The sequence below is a fragment of the Muntiacus reevesi genome, chromosome 11 (assembly GCF_963930625.1).
Source record: "Muntiacus reevesi chromosome 11, mMunRee1.1, whole genome shotgun sequence".
NCBI lineage: Eukaryota > Metazoa > Chordata > Mammalia > Artiodactyla > Cervidae > Muntiacus > Muntiacus reevesi.
The window spans coordinates 2,103,134-2,118,280 of NC_089259.1; the positions used below are offsets into that span (position 1 = coordinate 2,103,134).

Consider the following 15,147-nt stretch of genomic DNA (forward strand, 5'->3'; position numbering starts at 1 on the left):
TTGCAGAGTGGTTCCCCAGCGCCTCAAGGCCCCGGCTCGTGGGTGGCCATGGGGAAGGCTCTGGAGCCTCTGCGATGCATCTCCGGCCTCCTCCCTGGGCGCCCAGCTCACCCGCTGGTTCTGGGCCAGGGAATGGGCCGGAGGGCCCCGGGCAGAAGTCAGGGTCCGCTCTTCCCCGACTCCCCCTCATGGCTGCGCCCCACTCTTGGCTGACCACTCCTTCCCCCCGCCGTGGCTTCCTGACAAGTGGTCACCTGTGGGCAGGGCCCACTCTAGCCCCGGCCAATGGCTGAGTGGGACCCGTTGCCAGGTAACGGGGCACAGAGTAGTGTTGCCCAGCAACGGCTACATGCTAAGGCTGCTCTCACTGTGCTCTGTCATAGTAGCATTATCAAAGTGTTATTAGTGAGCCATAGAAGTTCTCTGGTCAGTTTTTCAGTATCACCTTTGAAGTTTGATAATCATCTGTGTTCCCTTCGTCCTTGGCTCTTTCAGCCCAAGGCCCTTGGTCTTCATTCCAGATCTGTTTGCTATGAAGGCAGAGTTCTTCCTGTGACTGCTTAGTCAAGACCCCACTGGTTCTTTCCCATGGACCAAAATTCTCTTATTTATTACTGTTTGTTGTTGTTTATTCTTCTTTTAAAAATTTATTTTATAATTAAAGGGTAATTGCTTTACAGAATTTTGTTGTTTTCCGTTAAACCTCAATAGGAATCAGCCATAGGTGTACATGTACCCTTTTGAATCTCCCTCTCATCTCCCTCCCCATCCCACCCCCTAGATTGTTTATTCTTACAGTGGGAATATATTTATTACAGGATAGAGTCAGAATTATGGTCATTTACATAATACTTTTGCTGTATATTCTTTAAAATTCTTCTGTATTTACCTTTTAGTTCACATACAATAAATTTTACTTTTGTTGTGCAGTCCTATGTACCTTGTTCTTTTCGGTTTACCTCTTCATTTTTTTGGTTTTGCTATCTCAAGTGGACCTGGATTTTACCTTTCAGAGATCTTCAGTTTTCTGGACATTTTCACTTGATGAACATTTAGAATTAGTATTGATAATTAATAAACAAAATTTCTAAAGCTTTTAATAAGCTAATTTTCATTGTAGAGTGCAAAATATTCTCACTTAAAAGAATTCAATCTATGAATTTAAATCTTTGCTCACTTTTGCTTTTGGGACAAAAGGAAATTTTACTGAAATGGAACTCATTTGGAAAATATACAGCAAAGGCCCCACGAAAAATCAAATGCAGCAAGTTAATTGGAAGGTGGATAGAAGATCAAATTCAATTCTGTAACAAATTATTGATGGCTTATTGTGTGCAAAATAGCATGTGAGTTGAATGTGCATGGAAATAATTTCTGATTTTGGTATAAAAACTGCAGAGAAAGTGAAGTTGACTTCAAAATATTCTCCAACAAAAATTACATTTTATATTAGTGAAGTAATCACATTTTTATTTATTCCTTAATTAGGTTGTTTACATATTACTCTGACATTCACTACCTTACTAATATCTCACATCAAGATTATTTTCTAGATTTACGTTTCTGGAATCCATAAGTATATTGTTCCTTACTTTTGTTACCTTACTGAAAGAGTTTCTGCATCAGTTTTCATCTGCATTATAAATGAGCTCATAAGTTAGAATGGTGGAACTGAGAAAGCATTGAATGAAATTATAGTTTTAAAAAAATGACACAAAATAACTTGTGTTAATTTAAATGTTTTATTAAAACAACATCAAGATAACATTAAATAAGAATAAAAAAGGGACAGAATGTGTCATCTCAATTTTTAAAAGTGATAGAAATGTGTGCAATTTATATATAAATACCTCAAGTGTAAATGTGGTTATTACAGCTAAGACATTAACTAGGGGATTATTTCTTTAAAAGAAGTTGTGAAAGTTGAGGAAAGCAATGATTATGCCTTCTTGCCTTGATCTGTACCTAAGAATACTCTCTTAAATAGTCACTCTACGACAGTTAATGAACATTTTCTTATTTGCTAATGTTGAACTCTAGTTTATTTTATTCAGTGTAATGAATGGTTTATTGGGTGTAAGTAGGTAGGTCCAGAGCAGCAGGTCATAGATTATAGGGATGGAAAGCTGAAGTTGCTGAAGTGCCATCACATACATAGTGAGAAGGTGGAGAGGAAAAACTGTGCAAAATGTCATTGAGAAGAAGTAAGTCTTCCTGAGTGGTTGGGATGGAGGCCTATGCCCCCCGCCCCTGCCCATAGCTGTAGTTTGGTTTTGTTTGTAAAATCTTTTGCATTTGTTGGCTTGAGTTGTTTCAAAGGATTTCTTTAACTTGTTACTCATACAGGTGGACTGAACTTAATTGTAGTTACAAACGAAGCCTGTTGAGGATTTTAATTAAATTTAAACTTTAGAGAAAGATTGTTAAACTGAATTTTTTTAGCTTTAAGTAAAAAATATTCATTTGATATTGTTTATAATTCACATTATCCCAAACATTGTAAAAGCAGTGAACTGTATGGTTTTAAGAAACTTCCAGATAATTTTTTAGAAAATATGTCTTCTGATTTGTAAAATAAAATGAATTAATGGTAATCCTTTCAGTATGGTATAGTGATAGGCTGATGATCTCTGCTGAGGACTGTGTTTAAGCATGTATCAGTGTCACTTCATTTGAATATTCTCTTTTTCACTGCCTACTAATTAACTCAAGGTTCTGACTTTCATAAGAAAATGATCTTTAACTCACACTGTTATGAAAACATTAATGTGTTAAAATCATTAGAAGGAAAGTAACATTTGTATTTACTGTCACTCCCATGTTAAGTCTGTTATATCAACTGTTAAAACTGCACAGTAGTATATTATTGAACTGGAAATCAAGCTACTGATGAAATAGCTTTGTTTTGATGTAAAGTTACACTGATAAATTGAGTGTACCTTTATTCTTTTCCTTGGTTCTAGGCAACAGTACTTCAAATTAATTGATGAGTGTGTATCTCAGATTGTACTGCATAGAGATGGGATGGATCCAGACTTCACATATCGAAAAAGACTAGACTTAGATTTAAGTCAGTTTGTTGGTGAGTGTCACTGTTATTTAAATGGAAATACCTTCTGTCCCTTACCCACGGGTTAGCGCTAGAGTGTTGTTTCTTGCAATGTGGACTCTGGAGGGTCCTGGATACCCTTTCAGAAGGTCCTACTAGTCAAATCTATTTTCACAATGGTACTGAGACATTATTTGCCTTTTTCACCATCTTGATATTTGCAGAACAATACTGAGAACACTGCTGGCACCCTGTTGTAAAGCAAGGCAGTAGCACCAAACCTCAGTAGCCCTGGGATTCTTTGGTAAAACAAAAGAAATGAAACTACTACTTTTACTCAAGAATGTTCTTGGTAAAGAACTAAAGAAATATTAATTTTATTAGACATTTACCTTTGTGTATACAAATTTCAATATTCTGTGTGAATATATTCAAACTTCAGTATATTGTATGTGTGAGTCACTTGTGCTGCAAACCAGAGTCCAAAAGGAAGTACTTGTGTAATTGCCTGAGTTGCCGGCTGAGATGCCTGCCTTTTTATTTTTTAATCTTTGAAAAAGTGATTGTTACACAAATTGTAGCTATTTAGATGTGAGTGTTTGGCACACACTTTCCTAAGAATGAAATGAAGATAGACTATGTTACCAATGATAAAATCCAAGCATTTATGTAAAAATTTGAGTTTGGAAAACTTGTACTTGCTACTGTCATCTTGGCAGTGCTAAATTTTTTTCTGATGGGATTAGTGGTGATATTACCCTATATGATTATTTTGATACTGTATGATGAGATGTATCACCATTTGAAGGATCTGTATGACTCTGTAAACCACTCTTTCCCAGATGACCAGGGCTTGATGTGTCTAAGTGATTTATAAGTAACAGAGTGCAAAACAGTCTTTGAAATGATATGTGATTCCACATGGTAACTAATGTTTAAGAAGTTACCATACGTCAAATCTTGATTTAATATTCAAAGAGTATTATTTGCATGAAGTTGTTTTTTTCCTCATAAAATATTTGAGTTCAGGAAGAAGTGTGAGATGCATAGAATGGGAAGAGGTAGTAGATAATACTAATGACACTGATAAAGCAAATGATTGTTTCTTTCCCTAAGAGAGAAGAAATTAGAAGTTCCTGGGGGTAGGAGGGACATAGAAATAAAGGAAAATATTCTCTAAATGTACAGCAAACTAAAACATGGAATGATTTTGAATAGTGTCTGAAGAGAAAGTTTTTTCTACCTGGACATTAGGAATATTTTTCTTGAGTAGGTGAGAGGTTTTGACATTGAATTCTTGAGAAGGAAATAAAATCTTTGAATACTTCTTGGCTATATAAGTGAAATTAGTTACATATTTAAATAAATTCATTCTGTTAATTGATTATAAATGTTTCAAATAAACTTGTAGACACAATGCAGAAGACTTAAATACAGAAGACAATTTCACTGTGTTAACATGCTTAGGTGGATGTTGGAATGTATAGGAATATACATTATATTACAATATATTACAATATAGGATGTTCAAAAGTATAGGGCACAGATAACATAATAAGGTGGGATTCAAGAGATGCTGTCTGTGCAATAGGAATCGGAGGATTAAGTATTAATTTAGTGCTACAGAGCCAGCCAAGTGAAAAAAAATTATAGAGAATTAGGATTATACAGGAAAGTATAACTTAGGAAGTTATCCATAATGCCCTACATAGTTAAATCAAGAAATAATTGTGTACATTGTATTTAGAGTTAAGCAGCTAACCACCAAAGTAATCTAATACAGAAAGAGCTGCAAGTGGTCCCATTCAGGAAGTGGGGCTAGTGTTGGATGCAGTGATTTGGTTGATTCTTGCTTTTCATAAGTTGTTTTGTAATATGTTTTATTAAACAATATTCATTATTACTTTCATTAAAAAAGAAAGAAGGGATATAGTACATCATGAGACATCCACATGAATTACTTCTCCTGTGAAGTGTCCCGTCCTGTGGATTCCTATCAGAGCTTTATAATCTATTATTAGTAGATATTTATTTGCAGATTTTTGCTAACAATATTTTAATGAATCTTCTTACTTAAAAGCAAAGTCCTAGAAATAGAATTACTGGGTGAAAGAAAGTATTTATTTTAAATTTTAGTACATATTGCATAGTTTATTAGCAAAGTTCCTTAATGATACTTCCAACTGTTTTTAGGAGAGTTGGATTCCCCGTGCTATCTCCAGTACTTGGCATTAGGGATTATTTAATTTTTGCTTATTTCTTTTTTTTTTTCCCAACAATAATTATGGTATTTATTTAAAGTAATACATTTACAGCCCAAATAGTTCTACATTGTACATTTCAGGTTTAACCAGCTTCATAAAAATAGTTGAGAACAGCTGTACCCACAGATTTAGTAAAGAACAGCTGTACCCACAGATTTAGACTACTAAATTATTTCTTTGCCCATTCTTCTCTCTCTTTTCTTTCCTGAATAACCTCTTTCAGATACGGTTCAAGGTAGAATTTATCCTCCTCATATTTCGTCCACTGCTCTTTAGGCAGGATCTGCTGCCTCATGCTGAGGTCCAGTGCCCTCTTAATGCGAAACACTCTGCCGTTATAAAGGTTCTCGGGAAGCCTTCTTGTGGCTTCTTTTACATCGTCATTCTCATGTATTGTGTCATCTCGCATTAAGCCCAGTTTATTGAACCCGGCAGCATTGTAATACCATTTTCGAATACCCTCCAGCCACCTGCTTGATGCTGAAATAGCTGGCTGGCCCGCCATGTTGACCTGACACAGAAGCGTTAATTTTTACTTATTTCTAATTAAATATTTGTGTATTTTCATATTATTAGGAAAATTCAATTATCTGTTCTTATGGCTTATCAATTTTTAGATTTTTATTCCTAATTTTATGCTCATTGTTATTGTATATTTTCCCCATTTGTATTGGCTATTATCTTCTCCTTTTCCTTCAAAATATGAACTGAGGATAGCAACCTTTGTTGATGTACAGTTGAACTCCTTTTGCTTAATACAAGATTAAAATTGTGGTTGGGTTTATCTTTCGTCTTATATTTTATGACCTTGGTATCATGCTTAGAAAATCGTTCTCCATTATATATTATATACTTCTCCATTTTGTTTATTACTGACATTATTTCTGATTTTTCTCAGTGATTTTTTTCTTTCTAAACTTTTAAAGTAACAGTGAATTTAAGAAGAATTTTGTCATTGCAATTTTAGATATTTGCATAGATGAAGCAAAACTAGAAGAGTTTGAAGAGAAAGCATCAGAACTTAACAAGAAAGTAAGTAGTTTGAATAACTTTGCAAGACTTACAGGGGGACTCCTGCAGCTATATTTCTGCCTCAGGGACTCTCTGTGTTCTTCCAGTTTCCTTCTTTACTTCCTTTGGGTGTTTGCACAGATGCCATCCTCTGAGAACTTCCTATTTAAACATTTAAACTCCTCATTCCCAACTCTGACCCTCCCTATGCTTCTTTCCTTGTTTTTCTACTGCTGTATTTATCGCCATCTGACATGCTACATCATTTATATATCTATGTGTGTATATACAAATGTCTTGTCTGTTTCTCCCTCTGTACTAAAATTTATGAAGGGTTTTTGTTAGCTTTATTCACTATCACAGCACCTAAAACAATTCCTGGACTGAAAACTAAACATATTTTTTGAATGAGTGAATGAATAAATGAATGATTGACAATATAGAGTCAGAATTTTAAGGTTGGAGTATTTCTCAAGGCCTCAGATAATTTAGGCCCTTAAGATTGAAATTATATCTAAAAATTTTTTTTTTTTATATCTAAAAATTTTAAGTGAAAGTTTAATTTGGTTTTTGTTTTGATTAAAGTTGCTTCATAAGACTAAGTGGAACCATTTAAAGTTGTCTCTTTCATAGATCATAAGTGTTGGATGTCAGCAGTTTCATTTGTTCCTGTCCCAGTAGTGTTGTTGACCATCCAGCCATCCCCCACTTTTCTTTAAGATAGTGTATTGTGCTTTTGTCTCTACTTAGTGGGTACCTATTAGACTGGTTCTTGATTTTAAAATTTTATTTTTAACTTTTATTATCTTTTGTTGTTGGAGTCTTCACATTTTAAGTAGTTTATTCTGATTTGAATTCTTAGGGCTGGTTCCTTTCGTTGGAGGAATCATGGTAGTAACTGCTACCACTATCTCAATGAACATTTTACTCAAGGCACATTTAGACTGAGTTAGGCACCATGCCAGAGAGTCTACATTTTTGATGTGTCAAGCCCTAAATGAACCTTGAGAGAATTGTACATTTTTAATAGACTTTTAAGATAAAACATCTTAGGGCTTCCCTAATAGCTCAGTTGGTAAAGAATCCGCCTGCAATGCAGGAAAGGCCAGTTCAGTTCCTGGGTCAGGAAGATCCACTGGAGAATGGATAGGCTACCCACTCCAGCATTCTTGGGCTTCCCTGGTGGCTCAGTTGGTAAAGAGTCCGCCTGCAATGCGGGAGACCTGGGTTCGATCCCTGGGTTGGGAAGATCCCCTGAAGAAGGGAAAGGCTACCCATTCCAGTATTCTGGCCTAGAGAATTCCATGGACTGTATAGCCCACAGGATCGCAGAGAGTCGGACATGACTGAGTGACTTTAAGTTTCACTTTCATGTGGAGAACTTTGTAAGGGCCCTGTCTAAGAAGTCCTAAGTTTCACCAAATCCTTAGAGAATATTATCTCCCCGACCTTTGGCTGCAGGCTCAGATTACAGCTGTGGATATTAACATCTCCATTTTTGCAAAGTGACTTAGTTAATGGGGGAAACAAAGTAATCGATACTTTAAGTGTTATAAGTGTTCCAGTTGATAGATGTTTTTGTTGTATGGTGACCTCTCACCCACTGACTCTGTGTTCCAAGCTCAGTAAATAAGACTTTTACTCACTGTAGGAAAGGAGTAGCAGACTTTCAAGTTACTTGGTTTGAATGAATCTCAGATAGTTTAAATTGGCTTTTATAATCTTTTTTTTTGGCTTACAGTATTTATATATGATAACTTTCTCAAAATGTTTTAAAATTGTAAGCTTTTAGTGTAAATAGAAGAAAGACCTTGTTCAAGGTTAGTTGTCTCCTTTTAGTCAGCAGTTATGTGTCTTAGGTATATTCAGAAAATATTGTTCACTCCATAAAAGATTTCTATTGCCATACCATTTTGTATGTGTCAGCAAGAATTTTTTCTGATAGCTTTATAAGGACACATGTAAATACTTTGCTTTAGGCAGGAAGCTATCATGGTTGCTAGACACATTCTTTATTTTAATGCATAAATTTGAAAAATGAAGACTAGAAATGTCAGAAAGTACATAGAGAGTATTGAGTTATCAACCTTCTTGTATAGATGCACTAATTCACTTACCTGAGGGAATGAAATTAAGTAGAACCTCAACCTTAACTGTGTTTCTTGACATTTTTGCATGTAATTTTGTAAGTGTAATATTGCTCTACTGACTCCTTTCGGAGAGGAAGCCTATCATTTCAGTTTTTGTAAAGTGCATCTTTAATGGAGATTCATTTTATCCTCAAGGCTACTGTGATTTCACTCTGGATATTATAAAAATGCTAAAGCAAAGTTTATATTTCGTCTTATCCTTTTATAGGGGAGGATGTAGAAATTTATCTCTCTTGTAAGTAATACAGATACTCTCAGTATGGTAAAGTTCACTTAGTAAGCTTTCTTTGAGTGTAGTAACTATGATTCTGGTTGTTTTGATAGTTTTAGTTTTGTTCCTCTAAATAATTCTTTTCCCTTCTGCATCTTATTCTAAGGCCTAAGACAGGACAGTGTACATATTGATATTATGAGAAAGGCTTCTTCATTCTTACTCTCATAAGAATTTAGTTTTCTATTTCTTACTAAGCAGCAGTAAACATTGACTGAGCGGTCATAGAGAGGAGAATAGAGAAAATGACCTCATAGAGATTTTTGAGACTGGGAGATTGAGGACCTTTATGATATTGACATGGTTATTCAACATATAAAGGAAAGTTTGACAGGAATTGGCTGATGATTTCACTCAACAAAAGAGTTTAATTTGTAAATATAAAGCTTTTGGAAAGGTGATGAATAAAACAGAAAAGGTCTCATTATTAGTGAGCTTCCAGGTTGGTGAGCCTTACTGAGGTGTATGATACTATATTTTGGTAGTTTTATAATACAGGATGATAACAGTTGTTTTAGGAAAACCCTGTGTGGTGTGTAAGCCTGTAGGAAGGATCTCGGGTGGCTAGGCAACACTTGCCCTGGGAAGTGATGGCTACTGTGAGCCGTGCTGGATAGTGGGAGGCAGCAAGGTGACTGTCCGAGGAGGAGGCACAAGTACATTCATTTTGAATTTCTTATACCAAGCTTAACATCTTCAGAACCAAATTCTTCATTCTTGTCAGCTTTCAAAGCAACAGAACATGGTTATCTTAGTTATAGTCCTTCGCTCATTTCCTCTGTTCAGTCAGATGCTAATTTTTGATTCTGTTTATACATATATATTTTCCCCCCTTTTCTGTGCTGTTTTCTGTTGAGCTCCAGCAGGGCTTGCGTCCGTGCTGGGACGCTGCAGCGCCGCACCGCACTGATGCCCAGCACACCGTTCACTGTCCGTGCTGCTGCTCGCTGGGTTTTCCAGAGTGCAAGTCTGATTACGTTGCTTTCCTGTGATAAATACTCTAAAAGTTGTCTGTAGTTATTAGGGAGAAGAAGAAAGCTTTTTGGTTTATTGTGAACTTCCTTTCCATAGTTTGGCTCTGGTGTATCTCTAGCTGCATCCTCTGCAGTTTGTTCTCAGACCTCGTTCTGTGGCCCTTAGAAGGGATGCTTGTCATTCATGTACACACCGTATGAGTCACGAGGCAGGCTACGCTTCTCAGCTGGTGACTCAAGTTCTTCCAGCCTTAGATCAAGCATCATTGCTCTAGGAACGACACACATGCCTCCTGGCCTTTCTCTATTGTGAGTAATTTGCATAGATTTTGGATGGTTACTTTGTTTTGATTTTGCCACCAGACACTATGCTTACTAAACACAATGATCATATTCTTTTAAACTCTGTACCCCTAGTCCCTGCCACTCTGAGAAACACATAATAGTCATGCTTTTAGATACTTATTGAATAAAGAAGTGGAATGGGACCAGATATCAGGTGGTTCTTAGGTATTAGGTTAATAAGTGTGGTTTTTATAATGAAGCCACTAAAGATTTAAGACAAAGGAGTCATGGTATGTGAGCTATCTTTTGGATGGAACAGCAGTATTAAAAAAACAAAGTTTGTAGAGAGAAAGACAATATTGGTTTTGAAAATACTGGAATGCTTCCTTACTTTTTAAAAACCTTTCTTAAGTTGGAAATATATTTATAGACTGGTTTGCAGTCTGGAATGCAGTTGTGAATCTGGAGCTGATGATGGGGACTTGGAAGCCACCAGTGTATGGAGATCCTATTCCTAATCCGAAGAGTAACCCTCATTTGACTGTTTTAAAGTCTCAAGGCTACATTTTTGAAGTATTTGTATTTTTTAGTGATTACTTTTTTCTTTTTTAAAACGGAGTCAAGTACGTGTTCTTGATCATGAGACAGAACTCATGTTTATCTCTGCTAGTAGGGGGATTTTAGAGAAGATGATGGCAAGGTGAAACTGTTTTGAGTGCAGGATGGTGACTTGTGCTAAGTGGCTGTATCAACTGGAAGACTCATTGGATTTACCAAATTTTATCATTTGCATTCCTCCCTCAAAGTGTTGCACTAAGGTCTTTGAAAGATTAATTTATCATTAATTTTCCAAAGATTAATGATAAAGAAGATGGAGTTTATCCTCTTAAACTTTTGATGAAGGTTAGAATGTATATTAGGTCCTTAAGTTTCTGATGTTGTTTTACAAAAAAAGGAAATAATTGATGCATTTACAAAGTGGAGTTATTTATTAATAAAAAATATTGAAATGAAATTCTTTTAAATCATGTTGATAAACGAGACATTTCAAGTATAAGTTTTCACAGGTAGGGGTCAGGGAATTCAGTACAATGCCTTGCTCTCCATTACTTTACACAAAGTTGCAATGATATTTTGGGACTCTTAAGAAAAATGCCAGTGTTCTGGATAACTGTAAGCCCAGTTTGTTCTGCTGAGAGGAGAAGGTCACAGATTTCATTTCTGGCTTTGTCTGCTCCTTTTCAAATGAATGATTTTGGTGGGACCCTGAGGGACCTAGAGAAAAGCTGTGGGTGACTTAGCAAAAACCTACCACCACTCCTTTCATAAAAGTTATGTGTCACTAACAGATCATTAGAGTCAAATTTCTATATGAAGAATAGTGCCTTTTATTTTCATCTTTCTCAGTGTCTTGTATGTTTCTTTTTTTTTTTTTTCCAGTTTGAAAAAGAGTTTACCGACCACCAAGAAACTCAGGCTCAATTGCAGAAAAAAGAGGCAGAGATTAATGAGCTTCAAGCAGAGTTACAAGCTTTTAAATCACAGGTAAAATACTATCTACCTGGAGTGAATTTGGGTATTGAAAACTCACAGGGTAACAAAGGTTGTATCATGTCCTCACAGCATCAAAATGTTGAAACTTTAATTTTACTTGTATGTTTTCATATTTTTGTTTATATATATTTCTATTCTGTTTAAATTTTTAAAATTATTTTGCCTCCTTTTTTTTAAATTTGCTTTTTTTAAAATGTCTAATATCTTCCTTGTGTTGCATTTCGGTTTTGTTCCTGATGTCATGTGTTTGCTAGGTAATTAAGCACTAAGTGTAAGAAAGTCTTTTATTACTAGATTTGTCATTCATCACTGATCTTTATCCCACTACAGAAAATTATTGCTCAAGCTATTTATTTTTCAAAACCTTCAGCCTATGGGTACCTTGCAGTAAAAGATAACCTCTAGCTGAATGAGAACATTTTCTGATAATTTTTCAATTTCCAAAAGTAAACAGATTTAAAACATGACAAAAAAGGGAGCAAATCTGGATTATGAAGTAGATAGCTCACATATACTCTCTGCACACAAAACAGGTAGCAAGAAATACATTATCTGCATGTTTTACATGGATGAAAGTAAGGAAGTAGAATATCCATAGCTAAATTCCTTCATGTAGATTTACATGCAAAATGATGAGCAGTAAGTATAGTTTTGCTATCTTCCTTTCATCCTAATTTATGGTTATGTCGAAATAATGTTAGGCATACTTTTTCCTATGTTATTTGCAATTTTGTTCTCTTTTTTACTTAGTGTATAGTTTTGTTGCAGAGTCTATCTGAAGATACTCTAGGAATTATCTGATAGTGTTTAATTTTGGGGAAAAAAATAGAATCTATCTACAAGAAAATTCTCAATGATCATCTTTCTCTAGTGCTGCAAGAGAAGGTACCACAATTTGTTGAAAGTTTTCATCTTTTTATGTGGTTCCCTCTCCCTCATATTAAAGAAACATTCGGCTGTGTTTTCTATATTTCAGATTGAGCTTTAGACACTGAAATATTCATGACAATTTTTTCCTGGTCCAGGCTAGTATAAATTTAGACTTTCCTTTCTTTTAATTTTTCCCAATTGAAGCATTTCTTGTAAATCTATGCTAGAAAATTTTAGTTTATAGAAAACATATTCACTGTGTTTGAATATGTTATTGCTGCATATGATTTTATATAAAACGGGAATATATTTACATTTTGAAACAGACTAAATCAAGCAGTCTCCTCTGTTGTTTTAGATTGTGTACAGTGATCACCTCTGTTTATGTACAGTGATCACCTCTGTTTATGTCTGCCAGAAGAGAGCCTGTCATTAGAGACTCGACGTTGACCACATACTCAGTTTTGAAGAACAACTGACAAATCCTTTCTTTGGATTAGTTTGTATTTCTCATGAATTGTATGCATTTGCCTTAATATACTTCTCTTTCATCAAAGCCATGCTGATTATAAAGGTTATGAATAAAATGTGTTCTGTCATCCATGATTTCATTCCTTGTGTCACTTAATAGTCAAGCGCTCTTAGACGCTGAGCACAGACTGGGGGGCAAGGTGCTCATAGTGTCTGGCCTCATCAGTGACATTCTCAAGTCACTCACACTCATCAAAGTCTAGAGCAGAAATTCACCTATACCTTTGTTTTAAGACATTAGTTGTTAACTATACATGTCTATTGAATGTGAGTACAATGTACATATATCCCTAAGGTTCAAAGGGCTGTGGTATCCACCATCACAGCAACCCAGCACTAAAGTGATTCTTCTTTATACTTAATGGTTTTGATAAGGCATGGTTTTTGATTGTGGTCTCAGTTTCTCTTAAATACTTTTTCTTTGTGCTGATTTTGGATGTTGATTTCAAGCCTTTGTATGTAATCTATTTTCCGTAATTTTAGCATGAAACTTTAAAATGATTTATTAATAATTATATAGCTATATGCCTTAGAGTTGAAGTTGGTTTCAGGAAATCATCATCACAGAAATTATTTATCAACTCCTATCACCTTTATGGTAGTAAAAATGCATCTACTTTTACTAAGTAACAGAAGCATAAGGGTAGAAGTGCCTAGTAACCAGGTCGCGTTTTGCTTTTCCAGGTCTTACTAAGAATCTTAGTTAATTTTTCCTGAAGGGTAAAGGCATGATGTGGCAATATTATCTCCCTCTCTTTTTCTGGATCTTATTTATTTATTTATTTTACTAACTTAAATGCTGGTGTCCCGCAGAATTCTGTATATAAACCTTTCCTCACGGTCGGTCCTCTGGGTGAACTTACCTGCACAAATGGCTTCTGCAGCTGTCCTGTTGAGACTGCTGACTTACAGATCTTTTAGACCCGGGTCCCTGTTTGCCTCTTGGACATCTCCACCCAGATGACCATAACTACCTTAAAATGGGGAGTAATATTTCTGACAATTACATTTTTATGAAAACAAAAGCTATAATAATGCTCTTAAATTGGGAAAAATATTTGTTGAAATTTTGTTTGTAGGTTAAACTGCATGGCATTACTGAAATTCAATTGTTTTTGGTTTAAAACAGTAGTTTTGAGAAACGTGTACTTGAACCTGCTCTGTAGAGAGCGCTTTGTCATGGTTCTTACTGTTTTCCCCTGTAGTTTGGTGCCTTGCCACCCGGTACCTGCTTGCCTCCTTCGGATGGGAACGGAACCGGCCCACCAGCCCCGCCGCCGCCGCCCCCGCCGCCGCCCCCAGGGCCGCCCCCACCGCTTGGCGGGGGGCCTGTGCCCCCACCCCCTCCGCTGGGGCTTCTCAGCGGACAGGCCGCGCCCCTTCCACCGACCCTGCCTTTTGGGTTAAAACCAAAGAAAGAATTTAAACTGGAAACCAGCATGAGAAGATTAAATTGGTTAAAGGTAAAACAGAAACAAGTAGAGAAATAGTACTGTTTCTTAGATTAAAGCTTAAATTTGTATTTACTTGTATATAATTTCCAATGGGAACCTTGTTCAAAATGGCATTAAATAAATAGGAATTCTTATAAGAAAAATGTTGAGTTAAAGCCCTTTACTATTGACTAAAGCTTTCTAGTTTATAAATTGGGTAGGAGTCTATGATAATTGTGCTGGGATTTGGTTTATATTCAAATGCATACATAACATTTAAATTAAATATATATATAACAATTTAATATTATGATTATACCATGTATTTTGAACTGTTTTAAAAAGTACAGAAAAGTTGGTATTCTTAGGAATTTTTTAATGTTGGTAGCTATTGCAAAAATTATTACTTGCTGTCAGAGGTGGATATTTAGTTGAGACACAGGAATTCTGAATCCTGCAGAAAGGTGGTTTCACTGTCACGTAAAACTGAGCATTGCTAAAGATTAGGAGAAGTATAACTGAGAAAGAACAAACTTCATTGCATTCAGCTTCAATTCCCAACCATTTGAGAGTGGAACCTTTTTTCTTTCCTTTTCCCTAATAACACCTTAACTTTCTGCAGAACTTGTATTTCACTGAACACACTTTGGAAAAAATCTTACGGAGATGACTCCGTAAATATCTGCTGGCAGCTATGGGGTGCTAGGTGGGGGACAGATGACACACTCAACCTTTTGTGAATCTGTCTGCTCTCT

At 35.7% G+C, this 15,147-nt stretch overlaps 1 protein-coding gene and 1 pseudogene across 5 annotated transcripts in view; one reads left to right on the forward strand and one right to left on the reverse strand.

Annotated features, from left to right (window-relative positions):
• DIAPH3 (diaphanous related formin 3) overlaps window positions 1-15,147 on the forward strand; it is a 530,180-nt gene that overhangs the window by 186,126 nt on the left and 328,907 nt on the right. For all 5 annotated transcript variants that reach the window (XM_065901830.1, XM_065901832.1, XM_065901833.1 and 2 more), the window contains 4 exons: window positions 2,964-3,082; window positions 6,281-6,345; window positions 11,445-11,549; window positions 14,165-14,422. In XM_065901830.1, the coding sequence (XP_065757902.1) occupies window positions 2,964-3,082; window positions 6,281-6,345; window positions 11,445-11,549; window positions 14,165-14,422 (547 nt within the window). The remainder of the gene's footprint in view (window positions 1-2,963; window positions 3,083-6,280; window positions 6,346-11,444; window positions 11,550-14,164; window positions 14,423-15,147) is intronic.
• On the reverse strand, window positions 5,455-5,835 carry LOC136144166 (cytochrome b-c1 complex subunit 7 pseudogene; annotated as a pseudogene).